This window comes from Gekko japonicus, unplaced genomic scaffold (genome assembly GCF_001447785.1).
Source record: "Gekko japonicus isolate JY-2015 unplaced genomic scaffold, Gekko_japonicus_V1.1 scaffold149, whole genome shotgun sequence".
Classification (NCBI taxonomy): Eukaryota; Metazoa; Chordata; class Lepidosauria; order Squamata; family Gekkonidae; genus Gekko; species Gekko japonicus.
In genome coordinates, this window is record NW_015172556.1 from 1,044,749 (window position 1) to 1,071,572 (window position 26,824).

Consider the following 26,824-nt stretch of genomic DNA (forward strand, 5'->3'; position numbering starts at 1 on the left):
GCCATTCCCTACAGCTGTTGTATATGTGTAGGAAACCCAAGTTGGGGCCAGGCAACTGGGACCCATCTTTTTAAGAACTTGCATGTCTACTTTGGCCCACAGCCATTCTTATGCCTAAGCCCTGTACAAAGACAGCTGAGTGCCAGGCAAAACCCCACACATACATGGGGCCTGGGAGACAAGAGTTGTATCAGTGCTGCAATTGTTGATGCTGCTGTGACCACTCAGAATAGTTGTAACAACTTCTTGCCAGGAACAGGGTATAATGGGCTTGTACGGGGTTGTACTTTCTGGCTGCTCTGTGACTGCTCTGACCAATTACAGCAAGGGTGGAGGGTGTTGCATGGGCTTTATCAGATATAGTGATACATATATTAACAACTAATAAAATTTGGCAAAAATGTATCTCTCCTTATTGGCATTATGATATAGAAAAACAAATTTATGGACCTTAGAAGCATCGGCTTGTATCATATGACTCCACTGATTGTTGCTGGCTTGGTAAGGGTGTTCTGGATTTTATATGAGCATCATCCACCTCCAGCATCTTCCTGCATTGCTGAAGTAAATTCTGTTATCTTTGAGTTTTCACATTCTCTTTGCCACTGGCATTGCTGTTATACTACTGTAACGGACTTGCGTGTGAGCAAGTGCAATGGATCTGCAGGCTTTGCTAATTTTTGAGAGTGCACTGTTTAGGTTTTCTCTGTTCCCCTCTCTTTTAGTGATAGTTCTAATTTTTTTTATTGCCTGTTAGTATAAATCAAATAAATAAATAAATAGTGTCACTGTCTTGTGTGTTACTGTGGTTATTTGCGGTACACACAAGTACTCAAGAAGTGTGAGTATTCTGTGCCAGTGTGAGTGTGGTGGCAAGTGTATCAGAGGAGATTTGGGTTTAAATCCCTACTTTGCCTTGGAAGCTTGTTGGGTAACTTTGAGCCAGTCAGACACACTCCCTCTAACCTACATCACAGGGTTGTTGTGAGGATAAAATAGGGAATGATGTGAGCCACTTTGGGTCCCCATTGGGGAGAAAGCTAAGTTATAAAATAAATAATAAATCAATCATGTGTTACTCATATTGAATGTATGGACATTAATAGCTTGCTTCTCTATAAATCTCTGCAGAGAAACTTATTTCCACTAACATCCCAGTGTTTATTTCCTATCAAGCATATACTTATCGTGCCCTGACCTGGATAGCCCAGGCAAGCCCAATCTCATCGGATCTTGGAAGCTAAGCAGGGCCAACCCTGGCAAGTACTTGGATGGGAGACCTCCAAGGAATACCAGGGCCAGGACGCAGAGGCAGGCAATAGCAAGCCACCTCTCTGAAACGTTCTAGCCTCAGAAGCTACAGCCTGACTGCATTTTCCATTGAAATGTGTTTCCCATTGAAACCAATGAAAAGTAGAAACATATGGCTTGGATCCTATAGCACATTTCCACTTATGGAAGTAATTTCTGTCAGGGGAGCTGACTTTCTTTCCCTCCCCTCCTACCGCAGCCCAAATTGGCCCCCTGCAGTGCTGCCTCTTCGAGTAGGGTTGCCAGCCCCCAGATGGAAGCAGGGGACCCCCCAATTTCACAGGCTCTTGCTCACTGCTTGCCAGCAGCAACAACCCGGCACGACGTCCCCAGTGTGTTGACCACAGAGTTTTGCCCAAAATACCAGAGCATTGCCATGTGACATCCCTGGCATGATGACATCACTTCTACATAATGTCATCACATCAGGGACATCCCATGTGGCAACATCACCCCCACTTCCAGAAAGGTCCCTCCCACCCTCCACCGGTGAGGAGGTAAGACCTGGTCCCCCCTGGCCACTGGCGGGACACAGGGGGACAGGTTTGCCAGATACAGGTTGGGAAACTCCTGAAGATGGATCCTGGGGAGGAGACAGACCTCAGTGGATTACAGTGCCATCAATTTTCTTCAGGGGAGCTGATCTCTGTAGTCTGGACTGTAAATTAACTGTAATTCTGGGGGATCCCCATGTCCCACCGGGAGGCTGGCATCCCTATCCTGGAGGATGGGGAACCCCAACAACATGAGGGTAGACTTGGAAGCAGAGGGTGGAGGAGGGAATTGATGCAACTCACCCCTTCTTTTCACGGGAATCCTCCATAGGATCTAATCCTGTGACTGTAATAATGACTGAAATGAAAATGCATTTAACAAAAATGAAATCAAATCAAAAACTCAGTTAGACATCCCTGATATTTGTCTGGGCTTTGTTGGAGTCATGAAAATGATTGCCACCTAAGGTACCCTGAACTGGGTAGAAAGATGGCATAGAAATCTTTTAATAAAAATAAAAAATGAACACAGCATGTCAGACCATATGTGGATGATGTGTATTGCAGAGTTTATAATATGTATCACCTTGATTTAACGGCATCGTCTTTTACCTTTGTAATAATGTATTTTTTTATTATGGTATGTTCTGATTATGTTTTTTTCTGTAACTCTAGCCGTACTGCATTTTTATGCTGTTTGGTTGAATTGTTCTTTTGTATTTTGTCATCTGCCTAGAGTCTGTGCATGAAAGGTGGGCTGTAAATGAAGAAATAAATAAATAATAAATATATTTTCTGACTTATAAATAGCATCGCAATAGTAGGACAGCCAGTAAACAATTCATACATCACATCAGACTAGAATCGACACAAACCATGGTTTACCAACCTATTCTAAACCATGGTTAGTGATACAGATTTGCTGTTTGATCATAAAGCATGTTCCCCCCCCCCATTAAAACAACAGACTCAGTAATAGGCTTGAGTCTGACCCAAAATTGCCCCTGATGAAAGGGCTTCTGGCACCTGAGCGTGACATTCTTACCTCCTCCTGCTGCAGCCCCAAATGTCCCTCAAAATGCTGCTCCCTGGGATGGGGAACACCCAGGAACAGCATGAGGGGAAGTTGGTGGACTTCAGTTGTTTGGGGAACTGGGAAAAACCAGCCCTCATTCTATATACAGAAATGTTAGGTGGGATCCAATCCATTGTGCTTCTGTATAACTATAATTCTGCATGATGTTTGAATGAAGCCATTGCATTGTTTTGTCGAGTACTGAGTACGATGTTTTACTGTCACTGAACATCTGTTTGATAGGGATAGATATAGGGGGGCACTAGTTTAATCTCTTTATTAACTCTTCATAAATAAGATTGCCCAGCTGCATTCAGATGTCACATCAAGCCAACATTAAAACTTAATGTGCATGAACCCAGCTTGTTCAAGCATATGATTTGCTTCTTCCCTTTCCCCTTTTCCATGGACTGTGATGAAGAAATCCTGGTTTAGTGTTGAGTCCGACTTTGTATGACATAGGCAGGCAGGTTAACTGGAATTTGTTTCCTGGCACAGAAAAGGGTCTTAAATCTGGATGGAACCTTAGTTTAAAACCACAGTTTGTGGATGGGAAAGTAGCTTGGGTTACCACCAGAGATGTCAACCCCGGGGAATTTTCCCCCCCTGAGTACCTTTTTAAAAAGTTTTCCCTGTGGAAAAACTGAAAATTTTGGGATGCACTCAAAAATTCCTATAGAGTATTTTATCTTTTGGAATCAGTAAAATTATATTTAAGACAAAGTTTTACTCAGAATATGCAAAATGATTTGTTTAAAATATAAGACAATCTACATAATTATCTAATGGTAATTCCTGTGTTTACTGTAGATACATGCAATACTCTCAAGGCCATATATACTATTTACATGTGACTAATTTTGTATACATTTACTGTGTATGCTGATAATATACTATTGAAGAGTAAAATGGTTCAGTGTTACAAAATTTAACTCAGTATCCAAATAAACTGCTGGTCGTATTAGGACTGTGTGAGACTGTTTCTGTCTAAAAAGGAGTTTGGTGTAATGGTTAAGTGCATGGACACCTACCTCACAGGGTGTTTGTTGTGGGGAGGGCAAGGGAAAGGAGTTTGTAAGCTGCTCTGAGACTCCGAGTGAAGGGCGGGGTATAAATACAATCTCTTCTTCTCTTCTTCTAATCTGGGAGAACTGGGTTTGATTCCCCACTCCTCCACTTGCAGCTGCTGGATGACCTTGGGCAAGTCATAGTTCTGTCAGAGCTGTTCTCTCAGGTACAGTTCTGCTTATCCTATTTACTACAAAGTTTGTTTTTAATTCACTTTTTATTTTTTCCTGCCTCAGAGATGATAAAAAAACCCTAATGTATCGTATGGTGCAGCAGTCTGCTGGTCTTTGTCTTTAGTACTGGGTATATATTTGTATTTTTGCTTGTAGAAAACTCCCCAGTGCAAAGTGGAGTTATCGCTTCTATTCCTATTAACTACAGTGGTCTTAAAAGAGTATAACTCTGTTTAGGATTGCACTGTAAGGCACGGATACTTTTAAATTTCATAAATATGCTAAACAGAAGAAACTAATCAATCCATATATTTCAATTTGCCCCCAGATTTCCATTTTCCATTGAAAAAACAAACAAAAACCCTTTAAAAATGACTTCAAAATTTCTAGAAATGTTATATTTTTAGCTAACCTTCATGCCTGAATTCATATATCATGGATAACAGGAGTTAGTTGTAAATGTGAGAAGAGTAAGGGAAGTATGAGGCTCATACATGAGCATGGCAAAAAGCTGGGCTCCTGCACGTTCAGACTTAATGTCAGCTTGGTATGATGTGAAATGCAGCCTTAATTAGGAAGTTTAATTTTTTGAACTAAATTAGGTGTCTTCCATTATCTGGCAACTTATTTACTTATTGCATGATTTGCAAGACAAAAATAAACACACAGTTCTTATTATATAACTTGTAGGAGGAATTTCTTTTTTTTCTAGGAGAAAGGATTCTGATACACACATTCCATGATGGATGCCTTCCAGATGTCAAATATAAAAATAATTCTCTTCTTTACCTTTATGCGTTCCCATTTTAGCCTGTTGACTATATTTTAGAAAAATTGCTTCCTCTTGTATGGCATTTAGAATACTTTTGATTTAAAGAAAATTGTGAAAACTACTTATGGGGAAGGAATACGCATTTGTTAAAAATGTATTTCTTGGATTGTTTTGGGAGAGGAAGATTGTTCCATGGAGGCATTATTAAGTCTGTAGATTTGTGAGTCTTTTGCTGATAATGGTCTTCGAGGAGCAGTCAGCAGATAGGCTCTGTAAATCCTTACATTGAATGGCTTGAATCCTGTAACATTGTACTCTTGGAAGGAGCTTTTTCATGGTTTCATCCAGCAGTTCCACCCCCATTAATAACCAGGTGCTGGGGTATGTGTGCCATGGAAAAATTGGAAAAATCCCAAGCAACACATGGGAGCTGTAATGAAGAAGGGGGAACTGCATTCCAAAATTGATCCCAGCATAAACTTTTATTAGGCAGAGTTCACTTTTAGTTGCTATGATGGTATCCTCCATGCTTCTGAGAAAGTAAGCTCTGACTTGTTGAAACCTATGCTGGAATACATATTGTTAGTCTTTAAGGGGGCCCCTGGATTCCTGTTTCATTCAAAAGACTAACATGGCTGCCCCTCTGGAATTAGGGTTTCAGGTAATTCACTACTGGTGTGGAGGTAATGTACACTCCCCAACTGCAGATGGTCATCACTTTTGGTGTACACTTAGGCTTGCCAGCTCTGGGTCAGGAAATACCTGGAGGTCTTGGGGGTGGAGACTGAGGAGGGTGAGGTTTGGGAACGGGAGGGACTTCATTGGGGTATAATGCCATAGATCCCATCCTCTAAAGTGGCTTTTTCCCCAGGGGAACTGATCTCTGTTGTCTGAAGATCAGTTGTAATTCCAGGAGATTGCCAACCACCATCTGGAGGCAGGCAACCCTACGTACACTTGTTCACTTTGTGAGGCTATGGTTTGTTAGTGCAGCACATAATTATGGTGGTGTATATGCTGAGATGTTGGCTTCCTGTCGCACACCTTCCCTATGTTTATGTTCTGAGGATGCCAGTGTGGATGCTACTTTTCCAGTAGTCTTTCACAGGATTACTACTTTGTTTAATGAAAGTGTGAGCATGCATAAAGCACTCCAGCCTGTGAGTAAAAAGTGTGTGGGAGGTTTCCAATGAAAGCTTTCTGTCAAGAGAAACTGGGTTTTGTGCATGGATTGTCCGACTGCCAGCTGCAAGGGCTGGAGAGAATGCTGCATCCAGTTTATTTTATTAATAGTTGACTATAGATGTGGTTAAGTTTAATTAAACCATCTCCCATGGAAATGTCTAACTGCATTTTTGAAGGCAAAATATGCAGTAGAAGAGAAAGTCAAGTACAAAGCAGATCTGTATGCAGAGCTCAGTACTCAGGTGGTCCCCTTGAGTTCCTTGTGACTTTTGTCATCCCTGTGTCATCTATGAGGATTTCTAGATTTAGTGAATAAGTTTCAGATGATTAAAGCCGATATACAGTATGTTTGCTCATTGTAGCTCTCATATGAAGGTTTTGAAAAATAGGTTTTAACTGGAAAACACATATATAATTTTTTTTAAGGCAAGTAATAGATTAAGGCAGTGATCCTATGCCCACGTACTAGGGAGGAAGCTTAAATGCCAGGAACTTACTTTTATAGGCCCAGTTCAAATTGGGACCATGTGAACTGAGAGGGCAGGTTTGATATCCCCCCCCCCCGTTTTGCTATCCTCTTAATAATTGCCCATCTCCTTGCCCCTTTAAAAGTGCTTGAAAACTTCAATTAGTGCAGAATGCTGTAGTCAATATGGCCCATTATGTATCTAGCATTTGCTCCGTTGTTTTACCAAACCCAGACTGGGAACAGAAAAACTATGCAGCTCAAAACCACATTCAAATACCCCGGGCCAATGCCATCCTGACTGCAGAGTCACCCCTGAACAGCCATAAAATGACCATAAATGTATGCAGACAGTACCATAAAACTGAGAGGTCAAAGGATGTAAAACCGGCATGCAGTGTGGAGGCTACTATAAAATCTGACAATCAAAGAAAGTGAAAGAGGCATGCAATGTAGAGGGGAATTTCTGGTCCAACATGGGTTTAGTAAAACAGCGGTGTGAATGCTAGATGCAGAATGGGTCATTGTTGTCTGGAGTGGGTCGCAGAGACCACATCATTCCAGTCTTGGCTCATCTATACTGGCTCCTAGTCTGTTTCTGGGCACAATTCAAGGTGCTGGTATTGAACTTTAAAGCCCTATATACCTTGAGGCCATCATAACTGAAGAGCCATCTACTCCCTTATGAACCCCCCAACTGAAATTGCTGAGCGGTCGGGTTAAAACAGATAAAAGGAAGTACTTCTTCACCCAACGAGTGATTAACACATGGAATTCACTGCCACAGGAAGTGGTGGCGGCTACAAGCATGGACGGCTTCAAAAGGGAATTAGATAAGCATATGGAGCAGAGGTCCATCAGTGGCTATTAGCCACAAGGTATAGATAGGGACTCTGGGGCAAGTGATGCTCTGTCTTCTTGGTGCTTTGGGGGGTGTCAACAGTGGGAGGGCTTCTAATGTCCTGGCCCCACTGGTGGACGTCCTGATGGCACTGGTATTTCTGGCCACTGTGTGACAGAGTGTTGGGCTGGATGGGCCTTTGGCCTGATCCAACATTGGCGTCTCTTATGTTCTTATGCTATTGTCATCTTCCAAGGCTCTGCTTTGTGTGCTCCCTCCTTCTGAGATTAGGCAGGTGGCGAGCCAGGAGAAGGACTTCTCTGTCATGGCACCAAAGCTCTGAAACTCTCCCTGGAGAAACTTGCCCGTCTCCTCTTGTTGCCATCTTCCTGGCAACAGGAGGAAACAGCAGGTGAAGGCTTGTTTCTTTTGCCTCCCCTCAGTGATGCTTCCTTCCTGCCCTAAGTTTTAATTGCTGTTTTTACATTTTTTGTATGTGTATTTTACCTTTGGTTTTCATTGTTTTTATTATGGTTTTTTTTTTTGGTTTTAGTGGGTTTAAAAACATTTCTTTATTATGTATGTTTCAGTCTGTTAGTAGCTTTGATGGCCTTGATGAGGGCAGAAAGGTGGGGTATACATTTTGTAAACAAATAAATACATAAGTCTTGCTAGGATCTAGAAGACCCAGGTTTGAATGCTTACTCTGACATGGAAGCTCACTGTGTGTCCTTGAAACAGTCTCCGTCTCTCTCAGCCTAATCTACCTTACAGGGTTGTTGTGAAGGTAACATGGAGGAGGGGAGAACAATGGGCTTAGGGTTCCAACTGGGGAGAGATGTAGGTATAAATATTCACCAAAAATCCTCCAAACTGGTAGTCCTGGAATTCTGAGACCAAGCAATTTGTTCATTTTATAGGAGTTCCCTAGGTGAATCAGTTTTAATTGTTTTCTATCCGAAAAATAAATTACTTGTTATGTTTTTTTTGGAAAAAGATCATTTTAATGAATGCATTATTCCCTCTACCCTCAAGTTTTTCCTACATTTGATAAGTGACAGAAAGTGTTTATCCAAAATCACACACTGTGGTATTAGGCTTGATTTAAATGAGATACTAGTGGGACAGAATAACTGACCATGGAAAATTTGTGCAGGTCCACCATCTCATTTAAACTGTGCTGCTACCCATGCAAAGGAGTTACCTATGCTTAGTTAGCCCATCATTTCAACATGCATGTACTGAGCATGCATAGTACTAATGACAGTGTACTAACTAAGCATCTTGTAGCTGGTTTGCACTGGTTGGAGGCCAGTTTAAATGCTGGACTCATGCAAAGTGTGTTCTGTAGGTAAATTCCTCGGCCCCTCCAGAAGGACATTTAAATCAGACCACACACAAATATAATAAAAAGGCAGTTCCAGGACAAAAGAAAAGAGACAAAATCCTGACACTTCCCATGCTACATAATGGTGATGGCATAAACTGTACACGTGGGTTCTAATTTTAGTCTCGTTATTCCACTCTTGAAAGCGATTGTACTGTGTCCTTTTGTTGTAGCTATATTTTTCTTTGACACTTCTGAAAATTGATGTTAGAAGCTAAATGAGGACACAGTCTCTAGTCTGTTGCACACACAAATACCTTCACATATTGTCCTCTATGTATTCTGTAACAAACACAAATAGTGATTACTAGTAGATGATCAATGAACAAACCACCTCTCCACCATCACCTTGCTGAATAAGTGGCAAGCATCCCAATTATCTGCATTTTAAGAAATCATGTATGTATATTTCATGTGGCCCTATCAGTTCCATATTTACTATACAACAAGACTTACTGAGGGTCAAACTACTTGAAATACTGGTGGATTTTGGGATCACATCCTGCCAGAATTTTTAAAAAATGCAAATAGAAACCAAGTGGAGACCCAATTCAAACCAGAGTTGCAAGGGAGGAATAAAACTCCATGTAATGTCCCCACCACCACCTGGTTCAGTCAGGGTTTCCAACTCTGGGTGGGGAGATTCCTTTCCTTTATTATTAAGTTCGTATGACCAAAGGTCTTGAGCTTAAAACCAATATATCACAACAGGGCAAAGAAACAAAGCCAGTATTACAAAGCGCGACAGAACAGGCAAAGGGCAAAATACAAAAAAATAAAATAGATGTATCTCATAAAAGTCTAAAATACATTGAATAAAATGTAATAGTGGACCTATACAACTTCTTATGAGGTCAGCAGGATAATATTAATTTTAGCAGCATTTAAAGGAAATTACTGTTGTCCAGTATTTTGCAACCGATCAAATTATTTCTGGATCGAAATCTGCTAACAATAGAGAAACCATCCAGGACTCAATAGGAAGCTGATATGAAAAAATTCTAGTTCTACTAGCAGATGTAGAGGCCAAGATTTCATACAAGGTGGCCCTCTTTGCCCTCACTGCAGAGAAAATTCGGAAGAAAATAGTAGCAGTACCATAGCTTGGTTAGCAACAGAAGTCTGGATGGGAGAGATGGAATTATTATCATGTTTTATTGTGTTCTAACTTAGTTTTTAATTCTTCTGGTTTTAGAAGTTTATACAGATGTTATTGTTATATTGGTCTGTCATTGTAACGGCCTATGGCTAAAGGCAATAAACTGAAACCTGAACCTGATATCTGGACAGAATAGGAGTCATCCAAAGAGCTCCTGAGTCTGTCCACTGACCACAAAATAACAAAAGGTAATCTACAGTCTCTGTTGCACCAGATACACAGAAGTGGTCTGAAAATGGGATTTTAGCAAGTTGTCCCCTCAGTCCTGCTGTCAGTAGAACATTCAATCTGGCAAGCAAAAAAACCATGCCTGTGTCTTGGGATTATAAGAAGTTTAAAATATGAGGGAAGGGTCATAGAGGGAGGATCCCTAGCACTGAAGAGGAGCAAAAAAATAAAGGAAAAAAAATCAAAATAAACAAACAAAAAAAAAAAACTGAAGAGGAGCATGCATGCCTTGCCCGGATTAGTGTACCGGCACTGACAAGGTCAATCACCCTCATTCTGATCAACTTTGATTCTTCCTGATAATCCATATTCCTGAACATTATGAGGGAAAGGCCTAGAGACTCAAGCCTATTATCTACACACCTCTCCCAAGCACTTCTGAAATTGTCTTCCTTCAAAAAGTGCAAAAGTCCCTCTTGGGCAGTTGGTATTGAGAAAGGGACCTTCAGCCTCAGATTAAAGGCAGCATTCCAAGCTTGAATGAGCACTGTGAAAAGTGCAGTTCCTGTGACACAGCTAGGCACTCCTGTCATCTGATTCAGGAACTGAAGATGTGTATAATCCATATGCCAGAACTGTTTCTATTGAATATAACTACAAAACTACACAAAACAAGACTTCTATTGTACTATACATATAGTGACAATGGCAAGAATATTATATGTCAAATACTGGAGAAGAACTGAAACTCTCAAAGAAAGAAGTGATAAGTAAAATACTGGAAACTGCAGAGATGGATAAGCTCACTTTAATGTTAAGAGGAAATAAAAAAGAAGATTTTGAGAACACATGGTCAAAGTTCTATAACTGGACAGAGGAACATAATGCATTTAACTCCAAGACTGTCAGTTGAAATGAAAATAAATAATAACCATATGCATATTTATGAACTAAAGATGTTTATTTAAAATATAAGGTATATAATATAAGAGAAACAAATTTCCAAACTGTAGTAGTATGAGGTGAAATTTACAATAGAAAAATGATATAATGAAATTTTCCCCACTTTTATGTTTTTGTGTTTGTATGTCGATGTTTGTTTTGTATGTGTGCAATAAAAAAACTTTTGAGAGTAAAGAAGTGTATAATCCAGAGACTCAAAAATTCTATTTGTCCAAATGCCTTCCCCAAATAAGACGTGAGAAATTATTTTAGCATTAAAAACCTTAATGGCTGCAGGTACATACTGATCTCCTTTTAAATTAAAAAAACCCCCTTAAAAGAGCATTTGTATTGGTCCTGGCAATTTCAGTAGCTGTGAACAAGGGCTTTCCAGGTGAGATTATGGCTGAACATAACTCACAGTTATTTAAAATGAGCCACCTGCTCTGTTTTTCCCTCTTGACAGTACAAGTCTTCTGTCTAGAGCAAGGCCTTTTTGAAACAAAAAATAATTATTTTAGATTTACCATAATTTACAGATAGCCCCCTCCTGAAAACAATAATCAGTAAATCTATTTAATGCCTTACAAAGACCAACTTCTGATCTAGATAGTAGCACTGTGTCATCTGCATAAAGCAAATCAGGGGTTTCATTGCCAGCCAATATAAATGCATGAAGGCAAAGAATCATGTCATTTACATAAAGATTAAAAAGTAGAGAGGCTAGAAGACAGCCTTGTTTAACACCTTGTGAAAGGGGAATAGGACCAGTCAACTGCCCCCAGTCCTCAGTGAATTTGTGCCATTAGGTTCTCATATAATTAAAAAATTAGCTAGAGAAACCTTTTATCTATTGATGTTTTAGCCAGTTTAGCCCAAAGATGACATCTTGGGACTGAATTGATAGCAGCCCTAAGATCCATAAATGCTGCATAGAAACAGCCTCCTGGGAGAGAAGAATCTTTGTCAGCTAAATGATACAATATGAGACAGTAATCAAGGGCTGAAGCACCCCTTCTAAATTGTGCTTGTTCAGGATGTAATATAGATTCTGACTCTACACATTCAGAAGGTTAGAATAGAGAAAGGCTGCATATACCTTGCGTATTGTTGACAGCAAGCTAGTAGTCCAATAATTTGTAGAATCATTCTTGCCCCTTTTTTTTGTATATGGAACTATTGTTGTATACTTCAAAGCTCTGGGAATAATTCCTGAGACAAAATTTGGGTAAAAAGAGGGGCCAGCAGGTTGCTCCACCATAGCAAATTGGCTTTCAAAAGATCCACTGGCTTAACACAATTCTGCTTGTGCAAGATCTGGCACAATACTTAATCACTTCTCTCCCTATGTATTACAGAGCCCAGAAATCAGTTGCACAGAGTCTTGGGCAAGAGCTCTAGCTCAATCAGAAATTTTACACTGGCTCCAACCCAGTGATTTTATTTATTTTATTTATTATTTCTAAAACAGGGGTACATGGTAAGGAGATTAATTTTTTAAGCTATAGGATTGGATCACATCTAAATTCTGTGCACCGACATTGACTTCCCTGCCACCCCCCTCTATTGTAGCCTGAAATCCTCTGCTGAAATGTTGCTGCTAGAAGCAGAGGGAGCTCCAGGAGCAGCACACAGTAGAAGCTGAAAGGCTGCCACAGCATGGGGAAAATCAGCAAAAAAAAATCACACACACCCCTTGCATGCACGGAACTTTTCCAAAGGATCCAGCCCACTGGTATGAACAGCTATCTCAGTAATTTATCATAATAATTATTGTCCATTCTGTTTGTATTTATGTCTGTTTCTGGTCTGGTGCTTTTTTAAAAAAATATTTCTAACGTAGACCAACTTAGAAATATGAAACAATTCAATATTACAGATTGGAACAGTTTGCTTTGGTGACATAGTCTAAGAGACATTTTCCATATTCAACAGAATCATATGATATAGCCCTTTGGGGAATGTACCACTTCAGAAGTGAAGACTCACATGCCTGAATGCTCTCTCTTTTTAAAAAACAAATTTTCTGTACAACATCTGGAAGAAAACTAGGCTAGTATGTTCTAGCTTTCCATGAGTAAGAAGCTTTTGAGTATGGTGGGTACATTCAAACTACCAGCACTTCCCCATATGCTGAAATGTTACTTTCCTGTGAACAATTATATCATGCAGGATTGAAAACAAACAAACCGTATAGCTTATAAATGAGCAATGTTTGATCTTGATCCATTTTTCATTCCCCCCCAAATGTTGCAAGAACTGCTTGTGTGAATGTGTGCACTTGGGCTGGGATTGGGGTATTGTTCTCTGACTCATCAGTTAGTCCAATATATACTTGAACACATGGACATATGAAGCTGGTTTATGCAGAATCAGACCCTTGGTCCTTCAAAGTCAGTGTTGTCTATTCAGACTGTCAGCAGCTCTCCAGGCCGAGGTCTTTCACATCACCTACTATGTGATCCTTAAGTGAAGATACCAGAGACTGAACCTCGGGCCTTCTGCATGCTAAGCAGATGCTCTACTACTAGCCACAGCATCTCCCCAATTTAACCCAGCAGTAGTAAGTCAACATGGTGGCATAACTCCATTAAATGATGGCTGATTTTCTTCATTTGTATATGGTTCAGGGCATCAAACTGCTTTCATCTTGTGTGTTAGACCAATTTGTGAGATATATCATGTTCATAATTGTTCCACATTACAAACTGAATTTGCTGCTTTGCAGTGGAGATTAAGCATGTAGTTTCTAATCCTGAATTCTAGTCAGTAGTTAGGAGTATTCAGAACCTTAACACTTATCCTTTTCCAATTCTCTTGCAGTGAAAAAGAAAAGGAACTGGCACAAACATGATACTGGGCAAACTACAGAAGTCAAGCCTGTACAGAATGGGAGTCAGGTCTTCATAAAGGAGCTGCGAAGTCGAACATTCCCCAGGTAGGTTGCTCAATGATGTCCGTGTTTGTATAATTATCTTTAGACTGTGGGTTGAACTGGGAAAATGTGTCTGTAACGTAATGTTGGTTCTACCAGCAAGTTTTTCTCCATACGTATATGTTGCTAGTAATCCCACAGACCTTGGAGTAAAAGCTGTTTGCACAAAGTTTGGGGCAGCAACTTTCAAACTGGAAATAAGCAGCTGTTTTGGTGAGGTCGAAAGATACATAAGTTGGTCTACCTTCCAACATGGTCTGCTTATCTGATTCTTAAACTTTTTAAAAAAAAACTTCATTGTATTATCACCAGACAGCCTTGGATGTCCTCAAAATGAGATGTAGTTACAAAGAGGCACAGGAGAGGGCAGTCATGTATTAGCTATTAGACAGATGCCTTTATTTGGAGGTCTATGCTGTTTGACAACAAATATCCTTTATTGCAGACTCTATTCCCTGAAAGTCCTCTCAGTTCCATTCTGCACACACTAGCTCAAGGTATTTTGGATAGCTACTTGTTGTTCAGAAACACGCATGACAAACCTAGGTCGCCCATCAAATTGCCACAGCATTTCAAGTCAATAAAAGCATGTATGTTATGAATAGATTATTAACTAAGCTTATCTAAACAGATGCTATTGTCATTTTGTACTTGGGTACAGTCTGTAAACTGTCAACATTCAAATGTAAGTTCTTGTCTCTTTAAAATACTTGGAAACATTATCCCTAGTTTAAAATGTTATAAAATGTTATATAAAATGAACCAGTAACCTTCATACTTGTTAAAAATAAGTCTTTATCATGGTTATTTTCTCTTAGAGGATATCACTTCATGCAGTTTCTTACTTCTTAGTGGGTAACTATTAAATAGCACTTTTAGTTTTAACAATTTTATACCTTTGGCACCTGTCATTTTTAAATTTGACGATTTTTAGGAGTTGTTGTCTAAAGAGTATGTTGTGCTCATTCGGCACAATTACTAAGAGCAAATTTATATGATAATTTTGTACTCAGGAACCAATTCCCAAGAACAAAATATGTGTGCATAATGTCATTTGGATGTCTTTTGCCTACAAATATGCACGAGTGTTTGTTGGGGATGGTGGTGGAATCAGTTGTTTTCCAGTTATCCATCAATATTTTGCAGGCAAAAGTCACAGTTCACATACCTGGTGCCACTTATGCTGTGTTTATGTTTTATATGTGGAAACAGTTATATCAGATGGTAGTAATAATTACCCTAAAACAATTATTAAGTTAGTTTATCTGCACAAATTAATAGATTCACATTTAATAAAGCAGTAATATAATCTGGTTTAATAAACATTCTAAGATAAAGTGAAAAACAGCATCAGCAAATAAACAACAAAGAGTATCAATAATAGGGTGATTTTTAAACCATTGTTTTGAACATGTTTTACTAGAAATCATAGTCATAACTCATCATACCAAAATTATTCTGTTTTTATAACCTATTTTAATTTCTGGCCTATTTTTCTGCTTCCTATGGTCCCATCCTAGAGAAAGTATGCTGCACTGAAGTCCTGCTAAAAACAGCAATAGCTCACTGGTGGTGGAAAGTGCCATCAACTCACAGCCAGCTTATGGCAACCTTGTCTGGTTTTCAAGACAAGAGACAGACAGAGGCAGTTTGCCATTGCCTACCTCTGAGTAGCAACCTTGGACTTCCCTGGTGGTCTCTCATCCAAGTACTCACCAGGGCTGACTCTGAGATCTGGTGAGATCAAGCCAGCCTGGGCCATTCAGGTCAGGGTATTAGTTTGTTAGGTTATTCTGTTGCTTTCCATTGGTCCTTATATGCACAAGACTTTTCTAAACCAGGGAAAATCAGAACACAGAATACAACTGTATATACAGAAATTATTCCAGTAGTGTTCCACTGCAGCTAAGTATTCAGTGGTGGAGCAGGTTCCCAGGCCATACTATATGTACAGGACTTCTTGTACCTGCGGTCCTATTGGGTATTCCCAAGTCAACGTACTTTGGGCATCCTTAGCCAGTTACCCTAGAAAATTGTACATCACAGGACTGCATACTGGCCATTGTGTGCTCAGACGTTTTGTTAACATTCCAAGGTGGAGAAGGAAGGACACTAATCCTCAATCTAGCCCACACACCTCTGTCTGCCTGATTAAACAAACAAAGGGTTGTATGCCAGTGGCATCTTAATGTAGAGAATGGTATATTGATCTGCATGTTGTCTCATCAGCAGTAAAGCAAGAGAAAATACTGACTTTGGGTGTGAGCATTTTTTTTAATTAGACCTCAAAATGTGTTTGTATTTCTAGTGCTGAAGATGTGGTAGTAAAAGTTAGTGGAAACCAACTAACAGTTGAATACTTGGAAGAAAATGGATTCACGGAACCGATCCTCATTCCAAAGAAGGATGGCTTGGGGTTATCAGTACCTGCACCAACATTTTATGTTAGTGATGTTGAAAACTATGTTGGTATGTATTTTTTGAGGGCCTCTGCATTAAGCTGTGCATAGATGAATATGTAGAAGGAGATTCATTGTACTGTTTCCTTGATGGCAATATGGCTTTACAGAAACAATGACTTGGATGACAAAATTAATAGGGATCTCTTCCCTTCAGCCCTTTCAAAACTACTTGCATCCCATCTTCCCAGGCCAAACTGCAGTAGTAGCCACATTCTTTGCTTCATTTTCCTACACAACTCTCTCTCTTAATTCAAGCCACACATGATAGTAACAAGGCCATTTGTTTATGTCTGACTGAGTTCAGACTGGCAGTTTGGCCCGATATAGGCACGTTTCACAAACAGATTAAAGGGGCCGGTTCACACAGCCACAGCTGTCAGGCATTCCCCAGCCATACTCAACCCGTCCTATGATGATTCCCTACCGCATTAAAAAAGTGCCAGGTGAAAGTGGTAGCAAACCCTGGAGAGCACGTTGATCCCGCTTCCCGGAAGTGTGCATGCTAAAAGCCGCAAACAAGCCACATGAAAAAAGCCACTTATAGCCGCACCTCCACCAGGAGCGGGCCAATAGAGCAAACGCTCCCTTGTGCCTCCTCCCCAGTATGCTCCCGCATCAGTAGGTGTAGTGTGACCGGGAATCTCCGGCACAACTTGGTCCGGCTCTTTTTGCCCCACCTCCCGCGCGCTTCATACTGCCAGTCTGTCCTCAGCCTCTGACTTTCCCCCAATCGTGTAAAGAGGAGCTGGAGGATTTTTTGTTTTAATAGAAAAAAGAGTTGTGCAGGTATGGATGCTAAATGTTTCCTTTGACTGTGATTCATTTCCAGAAAAACCTTCTCTATTGCTTTCCTTCCTACTGGATCCCCCCTACTTGAAGTGTGAATGGCTAGGAGATAGGGCTCTGGAGAGAGCAGCTACAGAACGAAAAGTGGCAGATAATTGGGAGGATTCAGCTCTTCCTTTGCCTTAAAATGAACCCTCCCATATTTTATATATGATTGGGACAGGACTGAGGCCTGGGTTTTAAGACACAAGTCTCCATCATGCCCCTGTTCCTTTGCCTCTTTCACATGCATCTCATTTTCATGCTTCTCCTTTTTCTTGCTAGACAAGACCTCAAGAAAGTTCCCATGCCTGTAAGGTTTGGAGGGCAGGGAGGTGGCCTGCAGGTTCCTTTCCTTTCTCTTACAGTGTTGCAACATGGAGGGAAGCTGCAGCTGCTACTTGTGCCCTTGGAATGTAGCTATTTCAAGAACTGGATGGTTTGTTCCCTTGGGCTTGGGGTTGGCAGCCGTTCCTCTCATGGCAGCCAGTCTTTTGCTGCCACGGCTTCATCTGGCAGTATGGCTTCCTTCTTGTGCTGTATTGATTCCTGGTATCTGCTTGTGAGAATTATCCCAGCCTTTCTCCACTACCATCCATTGATTAATCCCCCGCAATACATGCTTCAAATACTTCATTGTGTGTTAAGTTGTGTTTCTTGTTTCCCATTATGACTCTTCAGAACTTGTATCCTGCATCACCAAAGTTGTGTGTTATGAGTTACGTAAACACTGATGTAGTAAAAACAACATTTTACAGCTGTTACCAACCTCTAAAATAACCTGACAGCCATTTTCAACCTTTCTTCTTCTAATGAGAATGTATTTTTGCTTGTCCATCTGCGGTCTCTTAGCGGATTTCATTGCATGACCTGAGTGCTCCTTGACATCTGCTGGCTCCATCTCTGCCTTGCAGCTGAAATAATCCCATACTTCCCAGGAGTGCTCTAATCAAGAGTGAAACAGAAAAGCAAACTGATTATCTGGTGTACTAAACAACACACAGTCCCAAGTCCTGCTAATTGCCTCTAACCAGGGACACGTACAATTTAGGGAGGGGCACGACATAACTTTTGGATCAGACCTTGACATACAGTGAAGCTGAAGACATTTCCAGCAAAGTTATACTGTACTGGAATACAGCCCATTGTTTTTAGAGGCCTTCCTTAAAAGTCAAGAAGATAGGGCAAAAATAGCAAAGGAAATAATGAATGGTAAAAATTAAAATGACCAGCTTGTTATTAGATTTGCATCCAGTACTAGAAACCTGGGTTTCCCACAACAATCTTAGTTATCTCATGTAAAGTTTATCTTGCCCTGTAAGTTCTGCTTTTACATATTGTTAGACTGTCTCACGCAGTTGTGTGTTAAGCTGAAAAGGAGATTCTTATATATTTTAGATTTTGGAGTTCAGAATTATTTTAGAAAGTTAATAAGAATTTGATTAATGATAATGCTGTGTGGCTTTTCCCTTATTTGTACATGTCATAGAGTTTTTTGAAAGAAAAAAGTGTAACTTTTTAAAATTATCAATTTTTGCCCATTTTTTTCTACAAAAAAATTTGAGTGACATAGTTGGTTCTCACCCTCCTGCGTTTTATCCATGCAACTACCCTGTAATGTAAACTAAGCTAAGAGGAAAAAAATGGTCCAAGATTAAGATTAATAGTTTAGTGAGGATTTGAACCCCAGTCTTCTCAGGTGTAATCTAACACTCTAACACTACACCACATGAGTCCTCTTGTATTTTTATTCTACTCTTCCTTCCTAGACAGGGTAGAAATCTAATAAATCCAATCAAATCACAAGCTCAGAGCAACATACACAATTCTCCTCTCCCCTATTTTATAAATAAAACAAGATATTTAGAACAGGGAAAGGTATAAACACATGACCCCCCAACTGTATAACTAAAGTAATGAAAGGGAGGATAGACTGTGCTTAAAAATGAGTAAGAATATGCTTTCTTTCTGCCAGCTGGTTTAGTCAAATTAGCACTGAAGAACTTAATCATTTTGAAGTGTAGGAATTATTTCTGAGTTGCTGCAGTCAAGACATTCAGAGTGCTTCACTTGGCAGTGGACCTTGTTAGCTCTCCAGAGAAAACAGTAAGCAGTATAGACTGGTTTCTAGGGATGCTTCCCACTGCAGTGCCAAACTACCACTGGACAAGCTGTCAGACAACAACTGCTACCATGTTCTAATCTATACTGCAAAACCGATATGTAGCTTCAGTGATGTGCTAGGATTATTAAAAGACTGGTCAGATGAAGACCATTGGTTTCTGTGCTTGGATCTAGGAAAAGATGCATTTCTTTAGATCCCATTGTCAGCTCGATTCCAACAGTGGCTTGAGCTGTAGCATGGAGGAGGGTTAGTGTTCAAGAAATGCTAATCCCAAGCCCCTTGATTATTCTAAAGTAGTTATGCTATTCTTTCAGTGTCATGCTATGATACTCATGACTAGCTGCTCCTATAAAGCAACCCTCAGTCATCCCTTTTGGCCTGTGCAAGCATAGTGCCTGGATGGTTTTAAATAAGTCCTAAGTGCACTCTGTCCTTAGTGCATGACTACTGCTCTGTATGTCATTGTTTCATAGTGCATGAATAAAGTGAATCACTCTTCTTAAGACAATGCCTAGTGATGGCAAGCTGCAACCCAAACAGTATTGTGTACTCTACAATGGCCTGTAACTCATTTTAGATATGATTTTACATTCCCCTTTCCCTTTATTTTTCAGGACCAGAAAGGAGTGTTGATGTCACTGATGTCACAAAACAAAAAGATTGCAAGATGAAGCTAAAGGAGTTTGTTGATTACTATTACAGCACTAACAGAAAAAGAGTACTCAATGTAACTAACCTGGAATTTTCAGATACCAGGTAAAAAGAAATAATGGGTTTGCCTGACCCTACAGAGTTTGATTTGAAATATCTGATAGCCTGAAGCAGCAACAAGTTTCAGGAGGTGTGTTTTTTGGCGGGAGGGATAAAAAGTTTGCTTCTTTAACCATTTTATTTGTCCTCCACTTTAGCTATAATGTTAACATTTTAAAAATAATGCACCTGTCTCTTATTTCTCCACCAGCTTTAATATTGACCAACGGGCTCTTTTTGTAGCAGGTACTCATTTGCATATTAAGTGACACACCCCTAATGTAGCCAATCCTCCAAGAGCTTACAGTAGCTCTGTAAGAAGAGCTCTGTAAGCTCTTGGAGGATTGGCTACATTAGGGGGTGTGGCCTAATATGCAAAGGAGTTCCTGCTACAAAAAGAGCCCTAAACTGAACTTCAGTTTATTGGTCCACATAGAGCCCATTACTGCCTTTAACCTCTGACCCAGGACATCTCTTGCCTCACCAGACACATTTGAAAAGGAATAATAAATCTGAGTGATAATGTAGTCTATAACCATGGACAGTCTTTCTCAGTGGCTTTATGGATATGTTTAAGTGCACGGGGGACAAGAAGGAACCCTGTGAAACAACACTGCACAGATTTCATTACAGTGAACAGTTGTCCCCCTGAGCACCATCTCCTGATAATAATCCAAGATGCAGAATAACAACTATTAGTATGCAGTCATCCCAATCCCCATCTCAGGCAGATGAACCAAAAGGATACCATAGTTGATGGCATCAAAGGCCACCGAGAGGTCCAGGACAATCAACAGAGTCACATGCCTCCTATCTCTCTGGGTAAAGACTGTAAGTCAGGGTAACCAAGGCAGTAATATAAATTTAATAATATAATTCAAAGGTTTAGATCCAGTGATTCACAAATATAAGCATAAATAAATTTATCACGGTTCCACTTGGGTAAGATCTTGTGCAACTCCTAGTGTTTTCATCCCTCTGCATTTTCATCCCTCTTGCACAAGCATAAATGCAGGTGGGGATACAATAAGTATGACTTAGCACAAGAGCTCACCATAGTCTTTTTCTTGTATTTCCATTTCTGCCAGATCTTTAGTGCAAGTGGAAACTTTGTGCTGAATCCAACCCAAAGGTTCCCCATCACATTTAGCATTAATTTTTAGAGTAATAGCAGTGAGAGCTCCCTAGTTTGATAGAATGAATTGTCTGACATTGCTCCACCATGCGTGAAACCATTTCTAGACAAACTATTCATCTCTGCTCTTCAGTCTGAAGACGTTTGGTGCATCATTGCTGAGGAAGGGATGAATTTATGATTTGCTGAACCATGCGATTTAAACTTCTTTTTCTTCATTTTAGGACTTTGGGGTAATCTACATAGCCATAAAAAGATTATTATAGGGAAGAGAATGGTTCTTTATAAATAAAAAATGATGAGCTTTGGCAAAAATAAAATAAACAATGGTTGTTTGAGAAGAGATAATTAATGCAGATTACAGAAAGGCTGAAGGATAATTGCAAGATCATTTCTTTTGTAGTATCCATAGCTCTCTAGGCTGTATTTATTGTTTTAATAATGTAACCCCCTTCCCTGCACAAAAGGCACAAAAGGATCAAAAGCAATTTCAAAGCTCTGTGATTACAGGTATTTTTCAATAGGTGTTTTACAGCTTTTTCTCTGTCTGCATAGACAGTAATGTTGGGATGCATTTTATTCTTGGAGGTTGTAGGAACGATCACTTATATGCTGCTGATTTTATCATTGGCTAGCAAATATTGTATTTCTCAACAAAGAGCATGACACTTTAAGAGGATCCAAAGCTCCATCGTGACATGCAGCATGAAAAGCAAAATGTATTTATAAAGAACATTTTTAGTGTGAAGCTCTCATGTAAGAGGTGTTTAAAAATGAAAACAAATTTTGTACAGCCATATCTGTTGAAATAAGCCAACAAGCAGTTAAACATCTGTATAAGCAAACATTCAGAAAATCTGAACGGTTCTTTGCTGAAATACATTTGACATGCATGGAAGACTGTCTATGGATTCATTTGACTGCAGTTATTGAATAGTAAGCTTATTGATTAAAATAATTTGCTCTACAAGAATATCCTTCAGATCTGATGGATTAAGGCTCTGTAGATATTTTATCCATTACTTACTTTCTCAAGGGCATTTAAAAACTAGTTGAGAATTTGGCCAGAAATAAGCATTTTCACTGATGCTAGATCCAATGTTGTACTTCATACTAATTCAAATTTTGTTTCTTTTTATAATTAAAACAGAATGTCCAGTTTTGTAGAGTCTCCTGATATAGTGAAAAAACTTTCTTGGGTAGAAAATCATTGGCCTGACGATGCTTTGCTTGCAAAACCTAAAGTGACCAAATATTGCCTGATATGCGTGAAGGATAGCTACACAGATTTTCACATAGAGTCTGGTGGAGCCTCTGCCTGGTACCATGTCCTGAAAGTAAGACTCTTCTTCTTTCTCCATGATTAATACCAAACCATGTCCTAGAATTATAACAGGATCATCTTGAAAGCTAAGATAAAGGGTTGCAGTACGGGCAGCCATTTTGCTTTTCTAAACATCTCATATAAAGCAGTAGCATCATTCCTTGAGGAGTTGAAGGCCAATAGCTTCTGCTCTGAAAAGTAGGCAGGCTGCCTATCATGAGGGGAGGGGAGGGAAAAGAGAGAATGGCACGCAGCAAAACCAAAATATGGCTCTCTGGCTGCTCTCTCCAAATGGAGTATCATCCCTTACCATTTAAAAATACAGGCTTGACTCTTTCCCCAAAGACACAAGGTCTTTGGGATAAAGCCCTATCCTTTTCCCAGCTTGCCTTCGGCCACAGTGTCCAAGGCTGAAAGCAAGGCAGTTGCCTCTTCCTAGTCTTTGGCTCATGCTCATTGCCATCATGTATCACAGAAGCATCATCTCAGTTATACAGAATGAGAGCCTTTCCCAAGTCAGTGATTCAGCATTGTGATTGGAGGAAATCTTGTGCATAAAAAATTGAATTAGAACAATGCTGTTTGGCAGGAACATAAACTGGTTGGCAGGTGTGTCGGGTATATATGTGAGTGTTGAATACATTCTTTGTTCTCACTGTCCCATGAGAAAATTTAATGACAGAAAGGAGAAATGAGAACTGAAAGCAGTCAGCAGCACTTACCACAGACTACCAGAAAAATGACCAGAACTGGCCTAGTCTATTTGTGTCTAAAATTTCATTTGGATTAGTTATCCTTATGAAGTTAACAAACATGAGGCATGCTCAGATTGGGTTTTGGTTACTTACCTTCCAAATGCACACCATTGGTATAACCAAAGCCAACTGTTTAAAGTAGATGCGATTCTACAGACATGTTACATGGTTTTAATTCCTTTGAATAATCAAGGCACTTGTTCTATTTTAGGGAGAAAAAATATTTTATCTCATCAAGCCAACCTCTGCAAACATTTCTTTATATGAGCGCTGGCAGTCGGCAGCAAATCACAGTGAGATGTTTTTTGCCGATCAAGTGGATAAATGTTACAAATGCACAGTTAAACAAGGACAAACACTTTTTATCCCCTCAGGTGAGCTATTGATGAAATCCAAGACATTTATGTTCAACACACCTATTGCTCTGAATTTGGAAAGTGTGTGTCAGAGTTGACGTGAGATAATATTAAATGGTGTAATTTAAATCTCTGGCCTATAGAATTACAAGCTAATAACCTTGTCAGGGGCAGGGACAGCATGCAAACCTGTGGTTTGCTTACAGTTTGAATACAGAAAACTCCTATTAGGGCAAGCAAAAGCAGCATAACTGTATAGTAAAGTCCTTAGCAGGCCAGGGTTCCCAACCCTGTGTTTCCCTTTGTAAGCCAGAACAGGGACAGTTTGGACTGCCATTTTGTTCCATTTAATTTAGTTAAAATATGTACTCCCCAAATGCTCCATCATGAGGTGACAGCTGACATGAGGAAACTGATGAGTGAGGAAGGTCAGATCCAAGAATACTCCCGAGCTCTTTACTCTGTCTGCTTCAATATCATCCCGTCTGACATAGGCAGTGGGATTTCCTTCCATGACACTCATTTTGCCAACCAACATCACTTCCATCTTATCTGGCTTCAGCGTCAGCTTCTTTGTTCTCAGCCAGTTGACCACGGTCTCAGCAGTATGGTCAAAAACTAAGATGGCAGCTTCTGAAGCTAAATAGCAGATTGTCATCAGCATGTTGATGAAACCCAAAACAAAGAATGATCTCTTCCAACAGTGTTACATAAACAGTTCCCAACAGAGGGGAAAGAACAGATCACTGGGGTGCTCCACATACTGGCTTCCAGGGAGAAGACTCTATAACTCCTCTTTCCACTCCATGTCCTATGATACAATTTTTTAACCTCTTACTCCTTTTTTAACCTCTTATTCAAGTAACACAGTAGAATAGAATTACCTGATTATTAAACACTGCCAGTACATTTTATCTTATTTTCATTTATAATCCTCCTTTTCCACGTGGATTTAAGGTGGATTACAAGTACAGTAGAACGATTTGGTCAATCAATAAACCAATTGAAAAATATGATAATGTTTCAATGGTAATGTTTGTGTTGAATTGCAAAGATTTCTAATAAAATAATCAGAATGTGGATTACAGAATATGATAACCTTCTGTTTTGCACAATAGAAGCATGGGGACCTTCTTAATAGCCTCAGGGAGACTGATCCATAATGTGGAAGCCAATGCTCATGAACAAGCAGGTGCCAGTTTTACCTGTTTGCAGGGGTACAACTTCAGAAGGCTATGCTTCGATGAGTGAAGTTGTCACAGCAGAACATATCCAGGACAGGTGATCCTGCAAGCACATGGGATCTATAGCTGATGAGTGATATTGCAGGCCCAGCGCTCAGCCCGAAGCCAGGCTGAAATTTGATTTGTAAGGAGGAAGGTGGTAGGGGAAGGGCTAAACTAGCCAGTTCTCCACTGCTTCTCCCGGTTGGCATCTGTGTGATGCAACTTCTGGCTCTGGCATTGAAATATCTAGCTACGAAGCTAACTGTGTGGCTCTGGGCAAGTAACTCAGTTTATCGGTCTTGTTTGGTGTGAAACTAAACTGTTGCTTCGACCTTATTGAAAAGAAGGGCAGGAATCAGATATAATAATTTTAATGTAAAAACTAAAGTTGCACTTCCAAAAGTCAAGTCAGTTTTGTTTTTGCTAATTTTCCTGAAGCATATCATATAGAAAGAGGAAATATGTCATGACAGGGCCAGTGGGGCAAGGCAGAGAGGTGGAGTTCACAGTCCAGTCTGAGAGTCAAGCCAGAGAATGGGCCAAAATAATCCAAGCAAAAGTCCCAATACACAAAGCCAAGCCGTAGTCAGAGCGTTACCGAGCGTCAGAGTCCAGATAAGCCAGCGTCGAAGTCAGGATGCAGAGCCGAGGATCAAGAGCCAGGGGGTTGTCAAAATGCGGACTGGAGTCAGGAACCAGGAAGTCAGTCAGTAGCCGGATACCAGGAACAGCATCAGAGGTGCAGAGCTTCTGGTCCGAAGGACGAGTTTGCCAGCACAATTAGCCAGCAGTCAGCCACCTCTTCAAATAGCTCGCTGGGTTGTTAATTCATTAGTGCCTCATTAGCACTGCCTCGCGAAGTCCATGATCCTGCTAGAACTCCGGGGTTATTGATCTCCAACCGCGCAAGTGTGCCTCTTTGCGTCTGGTTGCCAAGTCCCGGCGTCTCCGATCCCTCAGCCGGTCGACAGGTGGCGGAGAATCGGGTGGCGTGGTGCTGGGGCCAGGCACCGCCTGATCTGTTTCAGGTGCCGGCTGGTGCTCATCCTCTTTGATACTTAGGTTTGGCAAGGACTCCTGTGCCTCCAATGGTGTTAAAGGCACGGAGTCCTCAGTTTCAGAGCTCCCAGGCGCCGGGTTGGGGGCAGGCATGACAAAATACTGAACAAGCAGCAGACCATAAGTAATTAAGAGGTTCACTGTTTTAAAGACTTCACTGTTTCTTTTATGTGTTATACAGGGTGGATTTATGCAACGTTAACTCCTGTTGACTGTCTAGCCTTTGCAGGACACTTTCTACATAGTCTAAGTGTTGAAATGCAGATGAGGTAAGCTGTTTTTTCCAGTCTTTATTAAAGGTTATTTAACCAGTTCCTATTCTGTGTTTTTTAGGACAGCTGTGTATTTTGGGACAAGTGTGCATTATTTGCTGTAGATTTTCCAGGTTGGGGCCCAAATATAAAAGCTGAGACAATAGTTTAGTTAGAAAACATTTATTTTATACCTGTTAAGAATAGAAAATGTCAGCAATTGTAATGTTAAGCTATATGCTTGACACCACTGCCATATGCTAGAGATGTCAGTGAAGAAAGCATGTTGTTCACTTTAATTGTCCCAACTGCCAAATTTCTTCATTTACTCATATTCACAATCCCTAGTCCTCTACGTTATTTTATTTATGTTGAAATTGTGCTATTTCGATACATCTTAAAATGAGGATACATATTTGAGCAATCTGGTAGCCTGCTAATTTATGTTAATAATAAACAGTGTGGTGTGTTTTGATACATTTTCTTAAGTTCAGAGATCTTCTGTTTTCATGTACAGTTGTCATTTTCATAGAAGTTCAGGATTTATCACAGTTTAGTTGATTAAAAACACCTGTAAAGC

The 26,824-nt window shown here is 40.1% G+C and overlaps 1 protein-coding gene across 1 annotated transcript in view; it reads left to right on the forward strand.

Moving 5' to 3' along the window:
- The window catches only part of PHF2 (PHD finger protein 2), a 161,158-nt gene that overhangs the window by 88,842 nt on the left and 45,492 nt on the right, over positions 1-26,824 (forward strand). The window contains exons 3-8 of the mRNA XM_015421187.1: positions 13,865-13,979; positions 16,285-16,445; positions 20,003-20,144; positions 22,424-22,610; positions 23,564-23,726; positions 26,175-26,262. Of these exons, the coding sequence (XP_015276673.1) occupies positions 13,865-13,979; positions 16,285-16,445; positions 20,003-20,144; positions 22,424-22,610; positions 23,564-23,726; positions 26,175-26,262 (856 nt within the window). The remainder of the gene's footprint in view (positions 1-13,864; positions 13,980-16,284; positions 16,446-20,002; positions 20,145-22,423; positions 22,611-23,563; positions 23,727-26,174; positions 26,263-26,824) is intronic.